The sequence below is a fragment of the Eublepharis macularius genome, chromosome 4 (assembly GCF_028583425.1).
Source record: "Eublepharis macularius isolate TG4126 chromosome 4, MPM_Emac_v1.0, whole genome shotgun sequence".
In the NCBI taxonomy this organism is placed as follows: Eukaryota; Metazoa; Chordata; class Lepidosauria; order Squamata; family Eublepharidae; genus Eublepharis; species Eublepharis macularius.
In genome coordinates, this window is record NC_072793.1 from 20,556,716 (window position 1) to 20,582,435 (window position 25,720).

General features: G+C 44.6%; 1 protein-coding gene across 2 annotated transcripts in view; it reads right to left on the bottom strand.

The window, feature by feature from the left end:
• Positions 1-25,720, bottom strand: part of SLC39A11 (solute carrier family 39 member 11) — a 511,259-nt gene that overhangs the window by 347,317 nt on the left and 138,222 nt on the right. Inside the window, exon 5 of one of the 2 annotated variants that reach the window (XM_054978292.1) lies at positions 813-957. In XM_054978292.1, coding sequence (XP_054834267.1) covers positions 813-957 — 145 coding nt within the window. The remainder of the gene's footprint in view (positions 1-812; positions 958-25,720) is intronic. The other variant, XM_054978293.1, reaches the window with a different exon arrangement.

Genomic DNA, 25,720 nt, shown 5'->3' on the forward strand with positions numbered 1-25,720 from the left:
TAACAAATCTTTTAACTATGGCACGTTTTGCCAAAATTAGGATGCGGGTTTTCTCCGCTCTGCACAGCTCTCATCTTAGCCTACTGCATCTTTGCTTAAATTGCAGTGAACAACCTGTTCAACGTTGAGCATTCATACCTTGAACAGTTGCATACAACAGGGAATTTGAGCAGAAGCACGTTGCTCATCTTATCAGGTCAAAGTGCTGAAGGAAGGGGAAAGGAGGGTAAAAATTCCGTCACATGTTTTAAAAGAGGCCGGTTAGCCCTAATTTAAGGAACGACAGAGCAGCCAACTGAACAATAATAACATTCGATTTATATACCACCCTTCAGGACAACTTAATGCCCACTCAGAGCGGTTTACAAAGTATGCCATTATTATCCCCACAACAAAACACCCTGTGAGGTGGGTGGGGCTGAGAGAGCTCCAGAGAGCTGTGACTGGCCCAAGGTCACCCAGCTGGCTTCAAGCGGAGGAGTGGGTAATCGAACCCGGCTCTCCAGATTAGAGTCCTGCGCTCTTAACCACTACACCAAACAGCAGAAGGTCATGCAATCATGGAAACCTGTGGAGGTGATTTGGAGGAGCATGAGAGAAAGGAGAAGCAACCTCTGCTCTGCCCAGGCACCTAAAAAGCAGCGAGAAAGTTCTTTAAAACCGATTTTAAACACACACACGCATTCATTACTTCTATAAATGTAAGATGTGTGTGTGTGTACTCTTTTTTCCATCTTACCAATTTAGTAACAAGTAACAACTGTATCAAAATTGGCCTGATTCCCATAGATGGTATATGACAGGATGCTTGCCTGAAAGTAGTGAAGTTCTACCTATCCGGATGGACAACTCCGTTTCGTACTCCTGACTGTGGACTGGTTGGTGCTCATACTTCTCTTTCATCGCTCTTGAATCGTAGCCCAAAGCCAGCGCTGTATGTGGAGGTTCATGGATACCCTGGAACAAAGAAATACAGAATTCTTCTTGGGTTTCTCTTTACACACATTTTATGCGGATCCCTATGCTGTATGATTCAGTGCCTTGACAGACATTTAATAAACATGTGGCATGTTATCGTTGGTTGCTCTGTTGTCGGTACATACAATATTATTGGCATAGATACTGTCAGAAAACTACCTGGAGCTGGGGTGTCTGGCAATGTTACTTATGGGTGGAGACAATTAAACAGTTCTGCAGGAGTCTCAGAGAAAGCCAGTAAGTTATATTTCCCTACACCACAGGGGCATAAATTTTGCAGAGGTGGGGGACAGCAAGGCTCAAGCTAGACTTGTCATCACACAGGGTGGGGGAACTCCCGCCTTCACCAGCTGTCCCCCTCACCTGGCCAGCAGGGGGGGAGAAGATGCACACGCACGCACTCTCATGCTCCCCAGCTGCGCCAGCAATGGAGGAGCTACAGGGTGTGCTGAAGCCCAGTTTAATAAAAACCACCACTCAGCATGCCCCACAACTCCTCTGTCAAGCTGGAAAATGAGGTCATTTTCTGGCAGGATAGGGTAAGTACCCTGCTGCCCCCCCCCCGGTCCCCAGAACCTCTGCTTTGGACTCTTGGCCCTTTGGCAACCCTAGCTCAAGTCTCCCCTAAGATTCCCTGGCAGGGGCCTTGCCCCCCTCCCCAGCTCAGACCGTCAGGTTCAGTCAGTCATGTTCATCTTTGTAGCAACTTAGCATGTTCATAGGAGGAACAGGGCTGATTTTGTTTGTTTGCAAAGTTGGAGGGGGGGGGCTTCAGTGGGTAACACTGTCTGAAGAAACAATACAGAGACAGAAAGAGACGGGGGTGGGGAGGATGAACAGAGCCGGTGGGATCCATCTAGCATTCAGGTCTCGGTGGCTGGACTGGAAGAATATCTCCTGTAGCCCACAACACACACACTCTTGATGTTAAGTAATAGATCAAAATAATTATGGTTTGCCTTTGCAGATGGGATAGTAATAATTGGAATATTACTACGTCCCTTAGACAAAGGAACCATTCTATTTCCATTTAACTTTCAGCTGCGGGTGGGGGACTGGTTTCCCAAAGGTGGCATCTAGGCTCTTCTTTAAAGAAATACTTCCATCTCCATTTTATACTTAGCCTGATGCATTTGGGGGAATGCACAATCCTGTTCCCAAATAATGGAAGATGTGTGTTGAAGGCGGGTGTGTGTGTGTGTGTGTGTGTGTGTGTGAGTGAGTGAGAGAGAGAGAGAGAGAGAGAGAGAGAGAGAGAGAGAGAAGCAGCCTGTGGCCCAAGCGGTAGAAAGTTGCTTTTGGTATCCTAGGACCTCCTGTAGCGAAAAAGAAATGGAGGAGATAGGGATATTTTAGCTTTTTTTAAGTCTGTACAGGGTAGGGGAAGAGATATAAAGCTGGTTCCCCAAATATGGGAAGTTGAAGTGATTCTGCTGTCCTTGACCACAGTTCAGTCAAACAAATGATCCCATACTTTTAGGCCAGGGTATCTGAGAAGCAACCTTGATTCTCAGCATAATTTAATGCACAGGGAGTGGTGGACAGACCTTTAAGAGCACTAGGAAGCATCCCAGGGTGCTGACAGCCTCCTTCCCAGCTCAACTGGGCTGGACCCACCCAAGTCCCACACAAGGTGGGAGAGGCAGTGGCCAAGCCCACCTGAGCCATGCACAAGGCAGCTGAGCTGATGCCTGATTTAGCCTGTGAAAGGTGAGGGAGGCAGCAGCAGAAAGAAGTGGGAAAAAGGGAGATGTCATGGGACTTTCAGGGAAGGGAAAGAGGAAATAGTGCATGTCCCCAACTTGTATATATCATGTTAATGTCAAGAAGACCACAACAAATCTTGAGTTGGTGACCTGAAAGACATTAGGCAGTAATTACAACTGTGCACTCCTGCATATTTACTGCAAAAGTAGAGAACTACATTATTATTACAGCTATAGTCCAGAATTAATTGTGCAATATATCTCAATTTATATTAAAAACTTTTGGATAAATTCAGTATAGGGCATTAAATCCCAAACAAGAAATTTTGGTGTTTATAGTAGAAACACAAGACTAAGACAGAGGAATCTATTAGTGAGTCAGTCTGCAACATAAGTATAAAGAGAGAAGCATATAAAGCAGCAGGCCTGGATGATTACAGTGCAGAAATTCATATAACGCTAAAGGCACATCAGATTCTAAAGTAAAGAGATTTATTCTTTGTGGGAGGCAAAGCTTAGTTTAATTTAGAAACCAGATATCTATTATAAAACATTAAAATCTATTCCAGATGATACATCAATGCCAAAAAGGCATTTGACAGATCATAATGGTCATTTTTGGAAAAGATTATAAAGTTTGAATTTGTGCTGAAGATGCTAGACTTAATATACAGCTTATCTTTTGCTAAGATTATGATCAACGATCTAGATCATTTTATTAGAAAGTCTGCATCTTCTATGTGCAAAGTAAACAAAGTAAAGTTCTTAACAGTTACAATGATATTGGAAGATAATCTGAATGGGCTAAAAGCTTAACTTAAATTGGCGTTTTATATTTACTTTTTTCAAGTAAGTTAACTTTTTTATGGAGGAACCAATATAACTTTTGGGAGCGGGGAAATCTCATTCAGTTTAAAGCCTGAATTGTCGAAACGATACAGAACTTATGGAGGATTAATTGAGGGAGAAAATTTGATTGGTTATCTTGGAACACGTGTTTACTGTGGTCAGAATTTGAAGACAGCATGACTATAAAGCATACAGAGTTAATTCTGAGATAACCAGACAGAGAAAATACTGCAGCAATACTAGAGTGTCATTTGGTAATACTCATACACAAGAAGATATTCTGGCTGCAACAAGATTAAATCCCATGAAAATATAAGGAAAGATACAGGTGTTCCCTAATATATCACCTTATACTTTTCAGAAAAGATCTGAAAACTGTAACAAAAATGAGAAATAAGAAAATAATTTATAAGTGAAGAACTCTGTTTTGTTTCTGTCAGACAAAAGCAAACAGTGTAACAAATATCAGTTGAGCGAGGGAAAAATTTTGTAAAATAAATGAACTAAAAGCCATCTCCTGATAAATATTGTAAATCTAAGATGGATTTTTGAACGTGAATTTGATTAATGTGAATTGAGAAATTTTTAAAAGGGGAAACTTTTTTTCTGAAACAGTAATAAGAAAGAGCAAATGTGGGAATTTTACAAGATGCTCTTATTAAATGAGACACTGCCCCAAAACTAAAAGCTAAAATTGACCTTCTTTTTAAAAAGGCAAATGCAATTATAGAAACTTCAGCTGTCTCAGTACAGGAAGCTGGTAAAGCCTACTTAAGAGATGAGATTATCAGCATTAATACTTATTATATAGTAAAATGGGGGGGGAAAGAAAGGAATTAACACTTTAAAACGCTTAGAAGGCAGAAAGCAATCATAAAGAAAACCCTAATGAGACATTTCAGGCACTGCAATACAAAAAAAGGTACAATCAAGATATTAGATACAGAAGAAACCCAAAAGAAAATGTTATATACAAATCAAGGCATTAAGAAAGACGTTAAAGACCACAGTGAGATGCCACAGAGAAGATTACTTCTTATCCATATGATAGGACAGTAAATTATGATATATTATTTGGAAAGCAGGGATAGGAACAGAACAGCTGGTGGTGTCATCATTTATACTACAAGTAGGCCTCTTACATGACACAGAAACTATTGGTGGGAAGGGGCATGTGAACGGGGCAGTGGCAAGAACGCAGCAACAGCTAAAACACTCGTAGCAAAGCAGTGAACAAGGTGTAGTTACCACCTTCTGAAAGAGGGTTGCCAACCTCCAGGTAGTTGCTGGAGATCTCCCAGAATTACAAACCGATCTCCAGGCAACAGAGATTAGTTCCCCTAGAGAAAACAGTTGCTTTGGCAGGTGGGCTCTATGGCATTATAGCCCACTGAGGTCCCTCCCTTCCCTAGACTTCACTCACAGAATCTCCACGAAGTTCCCAACTTAGAGAGCTGGCAACCCTCTCTGAAGAATAGAACATCCGCCATGAAATGTTAATGCTTAAAATTAAGGTGCTTACATGTAAGTATTCAGGGGAAATAGCAGATATTAACAACCTTTTTGCTCTCCAAGCTTTTTATCCAATGGTGTATACATGCCGACCTTGTCAGTATTATGAGAACATAGGAAACAGAACACACACATACATGTTTCAGATAGTAGGCAGAAGGCGAGTATTGTAAGATAATTTTTTGTTCATCTATGTGTATTTTAAATGCTTTGCTTATAAATGTAAAAAAAATAAATCAAAATCAAGGCATCCATGATGAGGTCTGCCCACTTGTATGAGCAACTAGGAGACCAGCTCTTTGCCACACCTTGTTGCCCCTCAGCATTTGCCTGGCATTACCCTCCATTACACAGAATAGTTAAAAAAAAATAACGATTCAAGAAAATAGCAATTAAAGCAAGGCTGGAATCACAGTACTGTGCACATCAGCACGGTATCAGCCACGTACACGGAGCAAATAAAACCCCAAACAAATATACAATGAACCACTGAAACAGTAATGAGATGCTTGATGAGTTAAGGTCACTCTAAAAAACAAAATAAAAAGGAGAAGGTTAGAGATGAATAATAATACTCTATTTGCATAATGCATTGTGACTGATGATATTCCTAATTTTCTACTGATAACACATTAGCTAGCCTTTTTAAATCACTGTTTAATCAGGACAATGTTTCCACTTCCATTAGGCCAATGATTAGAAAACTACATGAGAAAGATCAGAACTATATCAGAATTGTATTGTTTTATTTTTAAATACAATTATGGTAATATTTCTACCTTCCCTACATTCTTCAGTTGCTTCATAAAGAAGAGTCTTACCAGACAAATATCAGCATCCGTATTGTTTCAATTCCCTATCCCATGAAGCTGGGTAGAAAGCATACACATGCTTCAACAATCAGAGAAAGACAGAATGACCAAGGTCACACAGTCTCTTCTCTATGCAAGACATCTTACACGACGACATTCAATTAAAGGGAGACACAATGTTAACTGGGAAGCGTAGTTTAAAAAGACAGAGCCTGCAGAGATCGCTCCTCAGACGCTTTGTTAATTTCATCACCTCTGGAAGGGGAGGTAAAATTGACAGAGCCTTCTGGGAGGTGATGAAATTAACAAACCCTCTGAGGAGCGATCACTGCTGGCTCTGTCTTTTTAAACTACACTTCCTGGCTAACACTGTGTCTCCCTACACTTGAGCATCCTCATGTAAGAGATCCCGTGTAGAGAGACTCTCAGTCATGCTAACATCGGCATGTATGAATTATGGTGCCAACCCAACTGAAACACGCAAGCTTAAATGCTGCCTATGCTCCAAATCCACACCACCCAGAACAAAGAACACGTAGTCAAATCCCACCTGAAGCCAAACAGCCCACAGAAGGAGCTGTGATCACAGTATGTTGCCTGCCCAGCCTTTTCAACACAGCAAGTCACATAAGAAACTTGAGACTCTTCTTGTCAAAACATTGACTTCCACTCACCACCCAAGAACTTCACATACACACCAAAGGCACATTGCTAATTTCACTCACTACCAACTTGGGTACTTCCTACTCACAACCTCAATGAGCCCATAGCATCTCTTCCTGAATCAAATGTGGGACTCAGCAAACACTGCTTTCCTATACAAAAATGAATACTTAAGGGAATCTTACGTTACTGGCCTAAGAAGCATTTTATGCTTTTCTTTTAAAGCATCCAGAAGAAAGAAGAAAGGTGAAGAGAGACAGATAAGTCCAGTTGAAGGAACTCACAGGGCAGAGCCAGTCCATATCCCATCCACACGCTGTAAGCTCAATGACCTAGGACACTGGATGGACAGAAAGCAACCATGCAATATCAAATACAGTCCTTCAGCCTACACAATGGAACTCAAAGAATCTGACTACTTGGCAATCTTGCCAAGTGGGACAAACCATATGAGGATATGACAAAGAACTTAAATTAATATAACTTCTTCCCTTTTAATGGCAGTAAGGAGTAAATGGGCACACACGAGAGGCAGAACTAACTTGCCTCTAATGACACATCTGCTGTCATGACCAGGGCCGGCATGCCCATTGAGGCAGGTCCAATGCCGAAGGGGGCGCTGGAGGGGGCACTGGGGTCAGAGGTGCGCACCGCGGAGCTGGTGGTGGCAGTGCTGGTGGCTGAGCGGGAGGGATGGGAAGCTGCTTGCACGCCGCCCCGGTTGCCTGCCGTGCCTGGCCCGCAGCTGCTGCAGCCTGCCAGCCCTCCTGCCCCACGCTGTCATCGCCACCAACACACGCCCCCAGCCAGGCGCAGCAGCCACGGGCCAGGCACGGCAAGCGTCCGTGGCGGCATGCAGAACAGCAGAGTGGGAGGGCTGGGAGGACACACATGTACCTCCCCAGCTAACTGCCACGCCCAACTGGGAGCATGGGCAGCCTCCGCATGTCATCCCAGCCGCCCGCCGGCCAATGGGGCCGGCTTGCTGCATGATGTCAGATGCAGTGACATCATCATGCAGTCCGAGGTGCGCGCACACACACTCTGTGCATGTGCGTAGGGCAGCCTCAGGCACCAGAAACCCTGGCTCCGCCCCGGTCACGACCAGTATATGGATCCAGAAATATCCCTTCAATGCAGTCAAGTCATCGCCAAGGTTCCAACACAGCAATGTTGCCACTGCTTCTCTTTCAGATCTCACTTCCACTAGCACAATCTCCCTTGGTTGATCCTCAACCTGTTTTTATCCAAGTCAGTTCTTGCTAAGGAAATAACTGTACTCTCGAACAGTACCATTTCAGACTGCAAGTAAGGCTATGATTGAAAGCTACAAACACACCCACACCCACCCACCCACCCACCCACCCACACACACACACACACACACACACACACACACAGAGTCCTACAGACTTGAAACCAAAATACGAGGAAGAAAACTAGGCTAGAATCCTGACATCTAATTTTTTATATGATTAATGTATTAATATTGACAAGCAAGGGACACGCGGGGTAGGGAGGAGACATCCGATTTTCTCCTGTATACTCTCCTCCTCTGTTTCCTGTCTCCCTTCCCTGGTAGCTCCAAAACCTCTCCCCTTTCCCTGCTTCCGTCTCCAAACCCACCCACCAACCTACATTTATCTGGCTCCAGCTTCAGTTTTCCCTCCTTCCCTATCCCTAGCTACCTGTACTTGGGAAAACTATAGCCCATTTGTGCGCTACCAAACACTGGGCCTAGTTGCATGGTGGAGAACCTACAAGGACTTGTGAGGGAACCTCAGTTTCTCCAGCATTCTCCACCCCACATCACTTCCTCTTTCCCTCCCTCCTGGCAAACCCCCATATCCTCACTATTCCCTACTTCTTTCTTTCCTTCCCATCCACCAACCAATCTACCTTTTATCTGAACCCATCTTCACCTACATTTATTATTTACTTCATTTATACCACACTTTTCCCCCAGAGTGGAGACCCAAAGCAGCTTAAAGCATTCTCCTCTCCTCCATTTTATCCTCACAACAACCTGGAGAGGTAGATTAGGCCGAGAAGGTGTAACTGGCCCAACGTCACCCACAGAGGTTTCACGGCAAAAGTTGTCAGTTCTCGGGATGGCAGTCCATGGCAGATAGACCCCCAAACCCCTCACAGCAAGCACTCCAGTGCACTGGAAGAAAAGGTTTTATTTCAGAGATCCATTAAGTTCACAGGTACATCCAAAGATGGGTAAGTTGGCAGGAATGGGGTTACAAACAGTTGCACTTGGATATAAGGAGTATGATTCCCCCTCCCCCTTGAGCAGTTAGCAACTAGGCGCAAAAATCCCAAAGTCTCATGAGAAACACAATAGCTTTGTCTGGGCAGAGAAAGGTAAAAGATTACAAGGAATTCAACTCCCTCTGTCTCTTGCGAAGAGCTACAGTATAGTACAAGGTCAACAAGCAGACTCCAGAGATAACAGGCTCAGCGTTAGTACTTCGTTTTCAGGCAGGCCAAGGATGGCATGATTATAATGGTTACGATATATGAGCATATGAGAGCATACAGGAACACAGTGTGATCAAATCAATACAGAGAGCAGAAAATATATGAATGGCATGGATGAATGGTATGCAGACATGACAAAAGGGGCAATTCGAACCTAAGTCTCCCAGATCCTAGACTGAAACTCGATCCACTACATCATATTGACTTTTGTGGGGCAGCTGCTATTGAGCAGTAGTGAGCAGCCAGACCTGGGTGACCCATGCAAGTCTTGTGGGGGTGAGTTGCCCAGTGGTTGCTGCAATGCCTGGCACTATGAATCCTCCTGTCAAAGCCAAAACAGCCGACCCCTACCCTTGCCTTTTACAGACAGAAACCGTGGCTTGAAGTTTGGCATTGCACCCTAGCAACAGCCACCGAGGGCACCTGTTTCTTAAAGCTACAACTGCAGGGAATTTTAACACACACACATACCCATGTACTTTTCTTTGGATTTCAGATTTTTCTGCAAACCTGGGGCTTTTCTCTGTTCCAGAGAAAGATCTGTTTTATCTGCCCATGGCCCCAGTGTCTGGATTTAAGTACCCACAGACAGAGAATTAGATATCTTGAAACAAATATCGTATGAAGGAGCAAGTCACAAGTCCCTCTCTGAATCAGGCTGAGCCCAGACTCGTGGTTATCGTATCAGTGAGGATTAGCACTTTACATCTGCCAAACTCTCCTGTTAAAAGATTCTTCTGCCAACAGACAAGGGCAGACAGACAGAATGACCTTCATTCTGCATCTGATTTATTACCAGTGCATTCCTGAACTTAATGTGTGTGTATGTAGGGCCAGATAATGGAAGCATACATTAAACAGGCTTGTCTTCATGAGGAAAAGACACGTGTCACTTAAGAGATTTCCTGACAGCACTAACTGCACTTCCCAATGCAAGACCAGGATGCCTTTCTTGGCAGCCTCACAGGCCAGCCCCCCTCCAAGGATTACCATCAGCTCAGCTCCTTCTCCAATTTCTCCACTCTGCACCTCTGCTCCTTAAGTCTTTCACTGTTCGGGGGTATCTCCCCCAACAGTAATACCATCCTACATCCCTCTTCCTCCGTCAATGCTCTGTGCTCTCACCACACCACACTCTTCCCCTCCTCCTCATCTTGCCCCCCAGGGACTGGATCAGTTCCTTTAATGGGAATGTCCCACAATGGACTCCGGATTTGACCGGCAGAGAACTAAGACCTCCTCAGCCACCTAAGATTGCCATCTTGGTTTGCTCTTATCAGATATTTGGGCAAGCAGATCACCACCCACAGCCAAAAGCCTCCCAGTGGCAGTTGGCTCTCAGCCCCCTAAAGCCCCATTTTGACCTCAAGGGAGAAGCAGGAGGCAGGTGGAATGGCAACACAGCCTCAGCTCCTTGAGGCATCAGTGTGTATCTCAAACACATACCTCAATTGATTAAAAAATTTGTATCTATTCATCCACGCTTCCCCCTCCTTCTGCAGCCGCTCTGGGGATTAGAAGACCCTCAGGAAGAGCACAAGTGGCAAAATGTGGCCTTCTGTCAGAGCAATTACATGGTTGGATACATGCCTATCTTCCTGACGAAGCAGTTAGAACTTCCTGACAGTTAGAGCAGTCCCTCAGTGGAACAGGCTCCCTCAGGAGGTGGTGGGCTCTCCTTCTATGGAGGTTTTTAAGCAGAGGCCATCAGACAGCAATGCTGATTCTGTAGGCAGATCATGAGAGGGAGGGCAGGAAGAGCTACATTAGTGCTTAGTTCTTGTGGCCCATTCTTATATGCCCAAGGAAATGCCAATCGCCACCTTGGGGTGAGGTAGCAATTTTCCCCAGGTCAGTACGGCTAGGGATCCTGACAGTGTTTTGCTGTCTTCTGGGCATGGAGCAAGGGTTACTGGGTACGTGCGGGGGAAGGGGAGGTAGTTGTCAATTTCCTGCATTGTGCAGGGGGTTGGACTAGATGACCCTGGAGATCCCTTCCAACCCTATGATTCTATGATTCTATCTCTACAATATAAATTAAGGCAAAAGTCATGCAAACTACTTCACGATATATTTTTGGTTCCCCATTTTGACTTCAACTCTTACATGAAGGTTTACTGTGCCAAGCCTTAGGGACCCGTTTATACAGAAAAAGAAAGTAATCAGAAGATACACACCTACTCATAATTGCTTAATGGCAACAGGGTTACATCCTGATTTTGCAAAGGAAAAACATACAACTCTGGAAAACCTGAACTATTAGTGACCTCCGACAGGGCATTTCATTTATTCCAGCTGAGATAGTTCTGAGTCATTCAGATGCTGTTCCCCACACAGAATCTTTAATTAGCATGTGTCAGTAGGTTAAAACAGGCATAAAGAAAGGGGAGAGGAAAACTACCCCACATTAAATCGGCTTATGTGGCTTATTAGACATAATGGAAAGAGCCACAGGGAGTTTGTGCATTTGTACATTACTGGTCTTGGAGGAAAATATCTCCACAGCTGGATGCAGATGCTGTAGCTGGAACATGATGGTCCAGATTTGTTCATGTTGCATCACCACTAACAATTACAAAGTTGCCTGCCCTCCCAAAATGGCTGTGTTTATGCCAGACCCCACTCACGTTATAAATGCAGCAAGGTGTGCTAATAATATAGGCATACAGTTATATGGGACAGGTTCAAGACTTTTTCCCTTGTTGACTCCATTCTCTACACCTCCATTGATCCTCAATCTACGGCTGCTCTTGCCCCGTGGCACAGAGTGGTAGGATGCAGTACTGCAGCCCAAGCTCTGCTCACGACCTGAGTTCGATCCTGGAGGAAGCTGGGTTCAAGTAGCCGGCTCAAGGTTGACTCAGCCTTCCATCCTTCTGAGGTCGGTAAAATGAGTACCCAGTTTCCTGGGGGTAAAGTGTAGATGACCAGGGAAGGCAATGGCAAACCACCCCGTAACAAAAACTCCGCCAAGAAAACGTCGTAATGTGACGTCCCCCTATAGGTGAGTAATGACTCGGTGCTTTCGACTGCCTTTACCTTACAGTTATATAGGACAGGTAAAACACAAGATATTTTCCCTTGTTGACTCCATTCTCTACACACACACACCGTTGATCCTCAGTCTACAGCTGCTCTTGCGATTGTGATGAGGAAGACTCAGAACAAGCCCCAACACACTTCCTACTGAAAGCAGAAAATTCACAGGTGGATCCATCACACCCTTGTCAAGTAAGTCACCTCTGAATATTAAATCAGAATGGGACAGACTTAGCCAGATTAATGGTACAATCCTAAGCAGAGTTACTCCAGTCTAAACCCACTGAAATCAGTAGGCTTAGACTGGTGTAACTCTGCTTAGGATTACACTGTAAAACACTAATGCAAGATGGAGGAGGATTTAATTTAAAACCCAGTGGGTGTTTTTGCTTTCATTCTTTAAACAGTTTGCCATGTGGTGCTGTGGGCTGCCCCTGTACAAATGCAAACCCCAAACCACCTCCATGCACATGACACTAGTTATATGATTCTCTGGATCACAGCCAATAGTAATAAAGCATATCGAGAGAGCACTTTCAAAAATGTAAAGCACTTCACATACAATTTAGTACCACTATGTGAACTTCCTTAGGGTTACTAATGGGCTTACCTCAAGACAGGCTGTCAAGGTAGATTTTGGCCTTCAGACATTCTCCAGAAAACCACTTTGCTGCTGCACCCAGTTTGGAGCTGCATACTGCAATGCCAATTTTCCTATGCTACATGCAAAGCAGCGGGGACAGGGGCATTTAAACCAGTGGATCAGCTGCTTGTCGGGGAGATCCCGGACAAGCAGCTGATCATTTAAACAGCGGGGCTTGGCTGCCCAGCCAGGAGTTCCCGGCCAGCCAGTCAAGCTCCACTTTTTAAATGGTCATTTCCCCACTGCTCCCAGCGGCCATTTAAACAGCCCCACTGTTTAAATCATCAGCTGCTTGTTGAGGATCTCTCCGACAAGCAGCTGATCCGGAAGGGTTAAATGCCCCTTTCCCTGCTGCTGCTAAGCGGCCAGAAAGGGGCATTTAAACCCCACGAACCATGAACCGGTTCGTAAACTTGCCCCAGTTCATGGAAGTTCATGGTTCCTGGTTCGTGAAAACACCACGAACCACCAACTGCACAGTTCGGTTTTTTCGCAGTTTGTGCCAACCTCTAGTTGGGGTTGGGGGCAGAATGCATGGCCACAATGATGAAGATGGAGACAGTCCAGTGGACACAACACAGCTTCCAAACATCCTCATATACAATAATGTAAAAATAGGAGCAATAATCATTCATGATTGGTTTGTACGTTTCTTACACATAGAAATTTTCACAATCTACACACAGGGAAGGATCTCATGGAAGAGTTCAGCAGATCAAACAGCTTGTTTCCTACCTCTCGACTAGCGACCTGTTTACAGTGATCCAAGCAATGGTCATCTCCAGATTAGACTATTGTACCTCGCACTACACAGGGATGCCCTTGAGGTTGGTCTGGAAATTACAATTGGTTCAGAACGCAGCAACACACATCCTCACTGGGACACCAATTTGGACACATATATGAACTGTCCTGTACCAGCTGCACTGGTTACTGATTGAATTCTGGATCAAGTTTAAGGTTTTGACTATGACATTCAAAGCCCTAAATGGACTGGGACCTACATACCTACGGGACCGCCTCTCACCATATGTTCCCCAGAAGACCCTTCGTTCAGCCAACCAACATCTTTTGGTGGTCCCTGGCCCCAAGGATGTTCACCTAGCCTTGACCAGGGCCAGGGCCTTTTTGGTGGAATTCCCTCTCCGTTGAGACTAGGGCCCTATAGGTCTTATTGCAGTTCCACCAGGCCTGTAAGATGGAGATGTTCCACCAGGCCGATATAGTTGAGGCTTGGGTGGGCTACCTGATCGGCCTCTCTACTGTGGCCTTGGTTTAGCTGAGACATCTGCAACCTGCCCTCTCTACTCGAATGAATTCCCGATGAGGTGTATTAACATCACACATTGCCGCTTGGATGTGGCTTTAATTTTTATATCGTGTATTATAGGGTAAAGGTGCAAGCACCAAGTCATTGCTGACCTATGGGGGGATGTCACAACACGACGTTTTCTTTACAGACTTTTTATTATGGTGTGGTTTGCCATTGCCTTCCCCAGTCATCTACACTTTACCCCCAGGAAACTAGGTACTCATTTTACCAACCTCAGAAGGATGGAAGGCTGAGTCAACCTTGAGCCGGCTACTTGAACCCAGCTTCCGTCAGGATCGAACAGGTCATGAGCAGAGCTTGGGCTGCAGTACTGCAGCTTACCACTCTGCGCCACGGGGCTCTGTATATCTTATGTTATATTATTGATTTTATATTGTATTTTCTGTTATTTGAATATTATTAATGTTGTTACCTGCCCTGAGCCCACTCGCAGGCAGGGCAAGCTAGAAATGCAGTAAATTAAATTAAAACAAATTCCACATGCACCATCCTTGAGCAAATGGAAGCGCTAAAATTGTTCCTCACTGTCTATGCTCCTAAAGTGAAAGTGATTATATCCTCCAGTACCTTTTCCACATGCACCAGAGATGTCGCAGGATATTTCTTCTGATAGAATTTAACAAACGAAACAAAATCATGCAGACCATCTGTCGTATATTCTATTTCTCCATATGCATATGATTGTTCGGATAAGCGCTGTATGCTGCTGCAGCCCTTGCTGTCATGGTACTGAAGAAAGTACATTTTCCTTCTGCTCATAGATAGCTGGATGCAAGCCACAAGCATCACTTCGCAGGCTTTTTTTTTAATGTGCAAAGTGGACCTCAAAACAACATCTCAAAGCTTTACCTAACATCTAAATTATACAAATGAAAAAGAAAGGAAGGCTAATCGCATATTAACTGCTTGGATGAAAATTTATAATTAATAGGAACAACTAAAGAAATCTGATTTTTTTTTTTACACATTGAACAATATTGTAAAGAGAGGAAGGGAAACAGATCAGTTTATGATGGTTTAGTAACAACATCCCTAGTGCCACTTACTGTGCTGTCTCTCCTATCTGTAATGACCATGTTCACGTCAACGAATTCTGCTTTTATTATCAATAAATTGCAGGGAAATAGATTCATAAAGCCAGTCTACAGTTATGCTGCATGGAGGGAACAAAATTGCCGACATATTTCCTAGTAGGAATTTTTAAAAACACTTTATTGAGTTTATTCTCTTCTGCTACATTTATCCACAAACTGCTAGTGAGATCCTATTAGAACAGAAGCCACATAACAGTCAAACAGGGTTTCTTATTTATATAACAAAAAAGAAAATTATATTTAAACTAGCAACAAAGCCCGTTGTGGGAAAAATACAATGGGCTCTAAAAACTGATTTAGCTGGGCCCTGCTGCAGGGCCTTGGGAGGGGGCGCCACCATGCCGCCACCTCCACGGCCTGCATCAGGCGGCTCCAGAGGCTGTGAGAGCTGCCAGGGATGGCAAGCCCCCTGGAAGACTCCTGTTCCCTACAGACGCCTGATTTGGCCCCAATTGGGGAGGAATCAGATGGCTGAAGAGGCAGGGAGCGCTGCCGGGGGGGAGCAGATGGCCTGGCATGCTCCTGCATCCGGCAGCTGCCCAATTCGGCCCCAATGGGGCCAAATTGGGCAGCTAGAGCAGCGGGGAGCGCTGCCTGGGGGGGGGGGGAGCGGCCTCCTCAGCAAGCCCTGTTGCTGAGGATTGACCTCTTATCCCTGCTAGGGGCACACGAGCGTGCCTGCACTCTGGGATAGAGGTGAGTCATCAGAGACACAGCTTCCCTTTTATAGGTACTGATAAGAACTTCCCTCCTCTTAAATTTAGACAAAGGCAGCGCTTTCCCAAAATGCAAGGCACATAACAGTATCTTGGAAAGTTCGTTGTGTAGAAAGTTGTTTTTTTAAGTTACCATTTTCCTGAGTAGATACAAATGACCTACATCTTTTCCACACTGTGACACTGAGAGATCTCTGTCTTTTGGTGCTACACCTCTGAAGATGCCAGCCACAGCTGCTGGCGAAACGTCAGGAACTACAATGCCAAGACCACGGCAATACAGCCCAGAAAACCCACAACAACCATCGTTCTCCGGCCGTGAAAGCCTTCGACAATACATTTACCATTTTTACATTCTCACCCTGTTCGGGTGTCATTCTCCCTGCCCTCAGATAGGAATATGAACCCTTTTGACACCAAGTATATAACATATACATACTTTTTATGACCCCTCTTTCCCACCCATCTCCTCTGAATTCAGCCTGAATTCAGGATGTTCATTAAAGAACCCATAGTTCACACCTCTAGACAGTTTATCAGTATGGGATCAGCAACGGAGGGAAGCGCTAACAATCTAGCTCCCTGCTGTTCTTTTGGATTGCCCTCTTGCTTTGTCTGAACTTGGCAGAACTAGTAACAACCGCCAGGAGTAGAAGAGAGACTGTACTCATACCTACAAGAAGTGATGCTGCAAAAAGCCAGGTCACAACAGAGAGATCCAGGGCCTGGAAACCTTTTTGGCCCAATGTTACTATCAAGATTCACCCCTGGACAGCACCAGAGGGCAATGCTAGGGGGGTTTGTCCTTCTGCTACGTATTTCCAGCATAGAAATCTGGAGAGGGGTAACTATGGTTTCTGGCATTTAGCTGCCCTGGTTGCAGTGCGAAGAGTGGGTTACTTACTGATTGGATGTTCCATTGATTTATGTACCAGAACTGTTGCTATTAATCATTCATATCTGTATGAGCCAATAGGAATCATATTCCATGGGGAAGTAAAACTGTTGCAAAACACAGTTGGGGGGGGGGGGTAAATGAGAGAGGATGCAGCAGTTTGTAGGCTCAAGCGATAGGGGTTTCATTTAAATAGATTCTCTTACACTGGCAAGTGTAAATTAATATTGTATGCTACGTGAGGGGCTAAAGAGGAACTTTGTTTCTCATCTAAGCTTTTATATGCCACTTTTTTCCTCACAAGTAACCCAAAGTAGCTTCCAAAGAACAAGGAAAAGATGGTTTAAACAAACAAAGGTGACAAAACAAAGTATGCAACACAGCTCTTGGGCTGGTCTTGGATCCACTGGGCCAGCTGACTCATGGCCACAGGTAGTAAGTGAGGGGCTAAAAGTCCTTTGGGTCATGCCCTTGGGCTCACCACCTCTGGCCATGCTCAGGCTTTAATACCTGGAAACTGGAAGGTAAGCAGAAGCTCAGCCTTGGTCTTGGACAGCTGGCCGAGATCTCTCAAAGAATTCTTATAACTGCTAGATTTCAAAGAAATAATGGCCTTTTTGTTTGGAAGATGTTTCTGAGAAATACGTGGCATCAGGACTGTTTTGTGTATTGCGATTTGGGACCGGGGGGCAAAAACAACCCTGGGAAAGGGCCCCCAGGCATTGGTCCACCCATGGCCCCACACCCCACCGAGGTGGGAATGAAGGAGGAAGAGGGCTCATATTCAAACCCCGCACCCCACAGAGGGAGGAAGGGGAGGAGCAAGTTCACTGCAATTTCCACCCAGCCTACACCCGTTGGCTTTGAGAAGGGGGCAGGGTGGTTTGTGGCAGCTCACAACTGCCTGCCACACACTTCACAAGTGGCCACCGGCTCCAAAGAGCTGGTAGCAAACTGCAGCAGCTCCCACTCACTTAATGTGAGGCAGGGAATGGATTGCCAGCTCATGGCTACAGCCCATCCTTTTCGCTATTTTACATCTATTACCTTGCAGTGCCTTTCTGCACCATCCCTAAGACACTACACAGTGCAAGCAGTGGTTGCAGATACCTCCTTGGTAACCTATCTGCTTCTTCTGGGGAAGAAAAAATAAAGGAGGAAGGTACAAAACTTCTAGCACAAAGTCCATCAGGCAGTGAGTGTTATCAAAAAGAATGCAAAGGAAGCTGTAATGGCTTATCTCCTTGGAAGCTGACAATACGAAGCTGTAATGACTTATCTCCTTGGATCATGGACTTCACAGCTAAGACTACACCTTACAATCTGAACTTATCTAGCATATGTATATGTTAGAAACGAAAGTCGTTAGGTTTCAACATCAACTGCGATCAGTCTATGTCAGGAATTGTACTTTTCTCAAAGAAAAGGCCTCTTCTTGAAGGAAACATGGACTTTAAAAAAAACAGAGAATGATTGGATTGGACATCTATTTTCAATAATTCTGAAGTAAATCAAAAAGAAATTGAGACTGAATGAAAATATTCAACATAAAGTTGTTTCTGTCTCTAGCACACTTGTCTCCTCTTCACTGGACACACAGCCTTCCTCAGGAGCAGCATCCAATGTTTTCTTTAATGGCATTTGAATGGGAGTTTTTGAACACCGAAAGTTACGTTGGTGAGATAACCATCTTTGAAAAAGACTCGGAAACGGGATCCGCCCCCCTCAAATGAACCGGTCTGCCCAACAGATGGTCTAATCCAACCTGCATGTATTCGGACCTATACTTGAAATTTAACCCTATCAACTTTTTGAGTAAATCCCAGGAACTTTAAAAGTATGAATTGTTTATAGGCGATACCATCATTGTTTTGCACTAGCACTTTATGTATAGGTCTGTATATGAAGACTGTGTGTGCTAATATGTATTGAATGGTAATTTGAATTATGAAATAACAGCAAGAATAATTTTATAATCTTTTTTAAGTCTTTATTTCGTTAGGATTTCACGACTATTGTATCTAATTGCCTCCTCTTCACTAGCAGCAAAACCACTAGCTGAAATAGTTCCCTAGCTAAAAAAAATGATGCTTTGAAGACTTTCTGGGTAATAAAATGCCATCATAGATCTCTGCTGATACATCTCTGGAGTGAAAATCTCACACATCTCCTAGTGATATCCCTTTCACAACCCTGACAGAATCCAACTGGGTTTTTCCTGATGCCCTGAAAAGAAAACCTCGCACTACAAAACCAGGGCAACTAGGATAATTTATTCAAGGTTTTCAGCATAAAACCTGATTTTAAAAGCATCTACTGAGTTAACTAGTTGTATCTTTTTCTTGGGGGAGAGGATTTGAGAAAGAAAAAAGGAAACTTTATTCTTGAATGTGAACAAATGTATGACACAGTACACAGTCCAACAATTAGGATTCTTGAGCTCTGCTTCCCACCCACTGGCCAGGTAAGCAGGGCTGGAGGGTGGCGGGTGGGGGCAGGGGATTCCCCACCTGGGTAGGGGGATAGCAAGCCTAAATGTACCAAATGCTGAAATAAAAGGGGGAGACAATCAAGATATCATAGTAATCACAGCCAAAATTACTTAACAAAAATTCCATTTTCATTTAGAATGTTATGGTACATAGATATATTTTGGTTTACGCAGAGATATTTCTCGGGGCAGGGGTGTCACAGAAGGGAGGCAATTAACATAAAATGTATTAACATCCAGAAAGGCTGTCTTTTAAAATTTAGTAGTTGTATATCAGAGGTAATATAGAGACCGCTTATTGGCAAAGGAACAGCAAGCAGCAGGAGACATTTTAATAACTACAAAAGACTACCTACATTATCAATATTTGTAATTCTCAACATGGCTCCATCTGTGGATATTTATATCCAAAGATTGGGCCCATGAATAAACAAGACATATCTTTCTGAAAGCCTGTGAAAAGGTTTGCAGAAATCTGAAATCTATTCCCCCACCCCATCATATTATAGAAGCAGCATCTGTAGCTTTAAGAAAAAAAACCCCTCAGTGGCTAGGCAACCACAACTGTTTTGCTAGAATTCAAGTCTTGGTTTCTGTCAGTAAAATTTCACATTCCCCTGTATCTCCTTCCCCACACTATTTCCTCTTTCGCTCTTCCTGGTACCGTCCCTATGCTCATGTTTTCCCACATCATTTTCTCCTTCAAACCCAATAAAAATCTTACCTTTTATTTGCCCCCCCCTTTTATCTTCACCTGTATTTCTTAATTTACTTCATTTATATACTGCTTTTTTCCACAATGAGATACAGGGATTGTATCACCTCAGTATTTTAAGAGCTGCGCTGCCTGTCCATTTGTTTTGAGGAACAATTCAAAGTGTTCGTTCTTACCTTGAAAGTTCCAAATGGCTTGGGCAGGTACTTCAAAAACTGCCTCCTCCTATACTGTCCAGTTTACCAAGTAAGATCTTCTTCACAAGTCTTACTCTGTGGCAAGGTCTACTCTAAGCAGCAAGACAGGTAGTGTCAGTTCCTGCCAGGTAGATCCTCCAGCCCCTCTCCAGTAGAAAAGCTTTATTCAGGATTTTACAGTTCAGGTCTGCACTCCATCACGGAGCTTGGTAGAAGTGACAAGCAATCTATGTTATACTTGGTTTTTTCCCGCGCTCAAATAACTGTTAAGGTTTTGGCGCACAAGTCTACATAGGTCCTGTGAGAACCCATTTTAGTTATGGCTAGATATTCAGTACACAATAATATATTCCCAGCGTCTGGGCGAAGCAGCAAAAGCTGGCTTCTGGACGCTCCAAGGTCAGTGCTAGCTTAGAGGTGCATATTTCTATAAGATAACAGGAGAGGCCCAGTCTGGGTCTCAAAAGTAACACTTTGCAATAAGGAAAGAATACATCAGGTCAGTAATGAGCATTGTGGTTACAACATACAGACAATCATGGGATGACTGTACACAGACATGACATTTAGCGACCAGAGAGGGCTTTTTTTAGTGGTGGTATCTCACCTTTGGAAGGGCTTGGACTAAATGATACAAGAGGCATCTAGAGAGGAAGCAATGTATGTCTGACTTGTCGCTGGACCTCTGCCAGCATTGCACTGGTCATTCACTCACTCTTCCATCCAAGTTGACAGCTTTCCATGCTGGTGACCCAAATGGGACCCAGCCAGACTCTGAAGTTGGTGGAAATGGGCACTGAAGCTGAACTAGGCTTCATTGCGCCAGCCTTCACCCACATATGCACAGGTCTAAAGGTCAAATGCAATGCTGAGCAATATGCTGCCATATGTTCCCTTCTGCATTTCTAACACCTCCAACCATGCAAGAAAGAGTGGGCCAGAGAAGATGAGCTGCTAGAAGCGGCATCCAGACTCTGTAGCCACAGTCATTAAGGAACTAAAGCTGGGAAGACAGAGAAGTAGCTAAATCTAAACACCCTCCTTTTCAAGGGCTAAGACGGAAGCTAAGAGTCACAGAATGAGACAGCTCCTTGGAGGACAGCGAATCCAAGCCCCTATTCAGAAAAGTAAATACAGAGCTATAGCATTACCAGATAGCTGTGTAGCGTTTGCTTGAGAAGTCCAGTAATGGAGGGCCCACACAATGCCCGGCCCCTAAATGATTGTTTCTGCGGTCGATACACTCTTACCATTAGAAAGAGGGGGGGAAACTGACATGCCTTAGCTAGCCCCAGCATGCTAACAGCACTTAGTTACCAACTGAGATGCCAGACTCTAAAAGAGGAGGAGGAGAAATATTGACTACAGATCGCAATTCTTGTCCTTACCATCTCCCTGGCTCAGGCTAGCCTTTTCAAGTGTTAGGAGAATAACAACACAGAACTGAAGCCAAACCTTATGCCATGTTTGCTTGAAAGCAAGTCCAACTGAGCCCAACCGAGTTTATACCCGGGTAGGTATTTACAGAATTGCAATCCTCACCTAGCAGGAACTGTTCTTCAGAGTGGAAAAGAGGGAGAAGAAGCAAGTTAATATAGACTGAATTGCCTTCTCCCTACCCTCTTTGCTGCCTGTAACTCTTGTCCACCTTCTGCATTGGACAAGCATACTGAAAGGGCAGAGACACAAGAATGCCGACAGACAGCAACATTCAGGCCCCTGACATACACATATGAATGAAGCAAGAGAATACAGCAGGAGCACAAAAGGCACAGGAAGAAGGTGTGTGTGTGTGCGTATGTATGTGCGCGTGCGTGCGTCCTCTTCAAAATGATACCTATCTTCCATTACACTATTTCATTAGAAATAATGGTGTTACAATGGGCGTAGTCTTGAAAGAGGCATTCTATGTTGTTGGAAACCATACAGTTTAGAATTGTTAACATTGCTTAAGTAAACTAAAATATATTTAAAACTGTTATGGGTCTAAGGTTGCCAGGTCCCCCACCCCTCCCAGCAGGAGATCTGGTGCCCATCTCCTACCTTCTCCTTTTTGGTAAACACGCTCCCAGCTTGTGAGATGACATCACTTCCAGAAAGAGACATCATCGTGCGGGTCACAACCTGCCCTGTCATGGTCCCCAGGGGGCCAACTCAGGCTGAATTGGGCCACTGCGGAATGCAGTAGCACTCCTGTGCTATGCAGCAGCCCAATTTAACACAATTCAGGCCTGATTTGGGCTGCTGCAGCACACGGGGGTGCACCCCGCCACCCAGGGGCACGCCCCTGGAGGTATGTTACGCCCTGCCAGCAGGGGCATGGGGTGGAGGGCGGAAGCGGGGGATACCTCGCCCCCGGTGGGGGACTGGCATCCCTATAACATGGCACAACATATTGACAGAGGTAGCCTCACCTAGCATCTAAGACACACGTCCCAGTCTTCCTTCTACCTGTTCATAACACGCTATTGCACAATATATTTAAAACGAATACATGCGAGTATAGAATAGAAGTGGCAAATATTAAGTTAAAACTAGGATTCTAATTTGGAATCATTTGCAATGAAAATGTAGCGGTCATCACCAAGGTTTACTTAAGGTTGCCAACTGCCTGAAGACAAAAAAATTGACCTCTCCACTTAACAGGAGCTTAATTGGATGTAATTTACCTTCATGCCAGGAAAAGTTTCAGTTGCCCTTTTCCATGTCTCATCCGACTCTAATCTTACTGAAGAATAGCAGCTAATATGCAAGGCATACCATCTTTAAAATAAATATATTAAAATGAATTGCAGAGGAACTGAAATGCAAGGAGGGGCAACTTCCTACATTATGCAAGTTACAGTCAACACCGACTGCCAAGAGTCGCCCAAAAGGGCAGCAGGAAAGGGCTCAGAAAAGACAGCACTGGGGAACAAAATAGATAAAATTATAACTGAGTACAAGAAGTTGGCAAGCAGGAGGTATACACAGAAAACTACAACAGGTTTAGAGAAAATGGACTCTTAAAACCGGACAGCAATCCTCATACAACAAAAAAACTGGGAAGCAAGGGATGGCTTATTGGAAAGATGACAAATTTTCAAAAGTATGAGGGCCTCTAGACAGTCTGGATCACTTAATTTCCTTTCCAATGTTTTAATAAAAGTGATCTTATTTTACAAAAATCTTATGCCTTTTCATACCAGTTTTAATTAATCTGAGACCACCACAACCCTTTGATTCTATATTCAGAATCATTAATGGAAAATGAACTTCCCATGCCGCACACGCTTGGAAAAGAATCACCTTAGTTACCATGAATTGTGGAGTTCAGGGATAACAAAGACAAATTAAGTGTTCTTGGGTAAACAGTTAGAGAGACAGTTTCATAACCAGATATGCTGGTAGCCAGCACCTGTAACAGTTCTCAGTTCTAGCACACAAGTGTTCCTCTGTCATATTCTGCCCACAGTCAACCCAGGAACGGAATTCAGTGTAAGCCCAGCCCATGTAATAAGTATTATCTTGGTGTCTCATTTAATATTTTACCTGTAAAATGTTAAATCTAGCAACTAGTCCTGGACCCATTCCAGTCTGGCTTCCGTCCTGGCCATGGGATGGAGATGGCCTTGGTTGCCCTCACAGATGACCTTCGCAGGCATCTGGATCAAAGCGGGTCGGCGCTACTTGTGTTACTCGATCTCACAGCAGCATTTGACATGGTCGACTATGACTTGTTGGCCAGCCGTCTCGCCGACGTGGGGATTAGGGGGACAGCCTTACAGTGGCTGGTCTCCTTTCTCCAGCGTCGGGAACCGAGGGTGGTGCTCGGGGGAAATCTATTGCTCCGTCACCCTTTGGTGTGCGGGGTTCCGCAAGGGGCGATACTCTCCCCGATGTTATTTAACATCTATATGCACCCCCTCACCCAGTTGGTGTGGAGGTTTGGGCTGGGTTGTCATCAATACGCGGATGACACCCAACTTTTTCTGTTGATGGACGGCCGGCCAGACACGGTCCCAGACAATCTGGCCAGAGCTTTGGAGGCTGTGACGGCATGGTTGAAACAGAGCAGGCTGAAACTGAACCCAGTGAAGACGGAGGTCCTGCAGCTGAGACAGGGGCTGCCAGATGTTGGGATCCAGCTCCCTGCCCTGGATGGGACACCACTGGCAACTTTGTCAGTGGTGAAGAGTCTGGGCGTGCTCCTGGATGCCTCCCTGTCGATGGAAGCTGAGGTCACGGTGGTTGCCAAGTCAGCATTTTTCCATCTCCAAAAGATCAGGCAACTTGCCCCTTACCGGATGCCCCAGGACCTGGCTACAGTAACCCATGCAATGGTCACCTCCAGGCTAGATTACTGTAACACACTCTATCCTGGGCTATCCCTGGGCCTGATCCAGAAACTACAACTGGTCCAGAATGCGGCGGCTGGGTCCTGACCTGTATATCCTACCAGTCACATATTACGCCTGTCCTGTGCCAGCTGCACTGCCTTCCGATTGAATTCCGAATCAGGTTCAAGGAGTTGGTTCTTACCTTTAAACCCCTGCGCGGGTTGGGACCAGCATATCTTCGGGACCGCCTCTCCCTGTATGTTCCCCGAAGACCGCTTTGATCAGCAGATGTTTACTGGTGGTCCCCAGCCCTAAGGAAGCCTTGCTTCAACCAGGGCCAGGGCCTTTTCAGTCCTGGCCCCAGCCTGGTGGAACGCTCTTGTCAATGAAGACCCAGGCCCAGCGGGACATATTATCATTCCGCCGGGCCTGTAAGACAGAGCTGTTCCGCCAGGCGTTCAGTGGTTGAAGGGGGCGGTACCATGTCGGCCTCCCCACCATTGCACCTTAATGTATTTGGTTAATTTATTTTATTATTGTTTATTGTATGTTGATTTTAGAATTATTGTTTTCTTGTTTTTATTGATTTTAACTGTTGTTCACCGCCCAGAACCCCTGAGGATGGGTGGTTTATAAATCGAAATAATAAATAAATAAACTACAGTAGATTAACAGAAATATTTAGAAAATTAAATGTCTGGGTTTTTTTCTTTTAATCATGAATTTTTTTACACGTGCATGCCATTACTTTGGTCACATCATGAGAAGACAAGATTCTCTGGAAAAGTCAATAATGCTAGGAAAAGTAGGAAATGCTAGGAAAAGTAGGAAATGCTAGGAAAAGCAGAAGGCAGTAGGAAAAGAGGAAGAACTAAAATGAGATGGCTTGACTCAATAAAAGAAGCCACGTCCTCCAGTTTGTAGGACCTGAGCGACTCTGCTAATGATAGGACATTTTGGAGGTCTTTTATTCATAGGGCAGCCATAAGTCAGAGGCAACTTGAAGGCACATAGCACACACACGTGCCATTAAACAGTACAGTTATTGGATCTGCACATATTTCTAGCTCATGTTTAGTATTGTGGCACTAGTCTGGATTATGGTGGGTGGAGAGCAATGACCTCATATCATCTGTGGCACCCCCCTCCCACCTTCTTCTTGATTTAGAATTCTGCCCTGAGTCACCATCTTCGATGTAAACATAAGTTCAGGCATTTGACTTCTGAATACCAGTTGCCACAGGGTTGCGGGTAGGTGTACAAAGAACAAG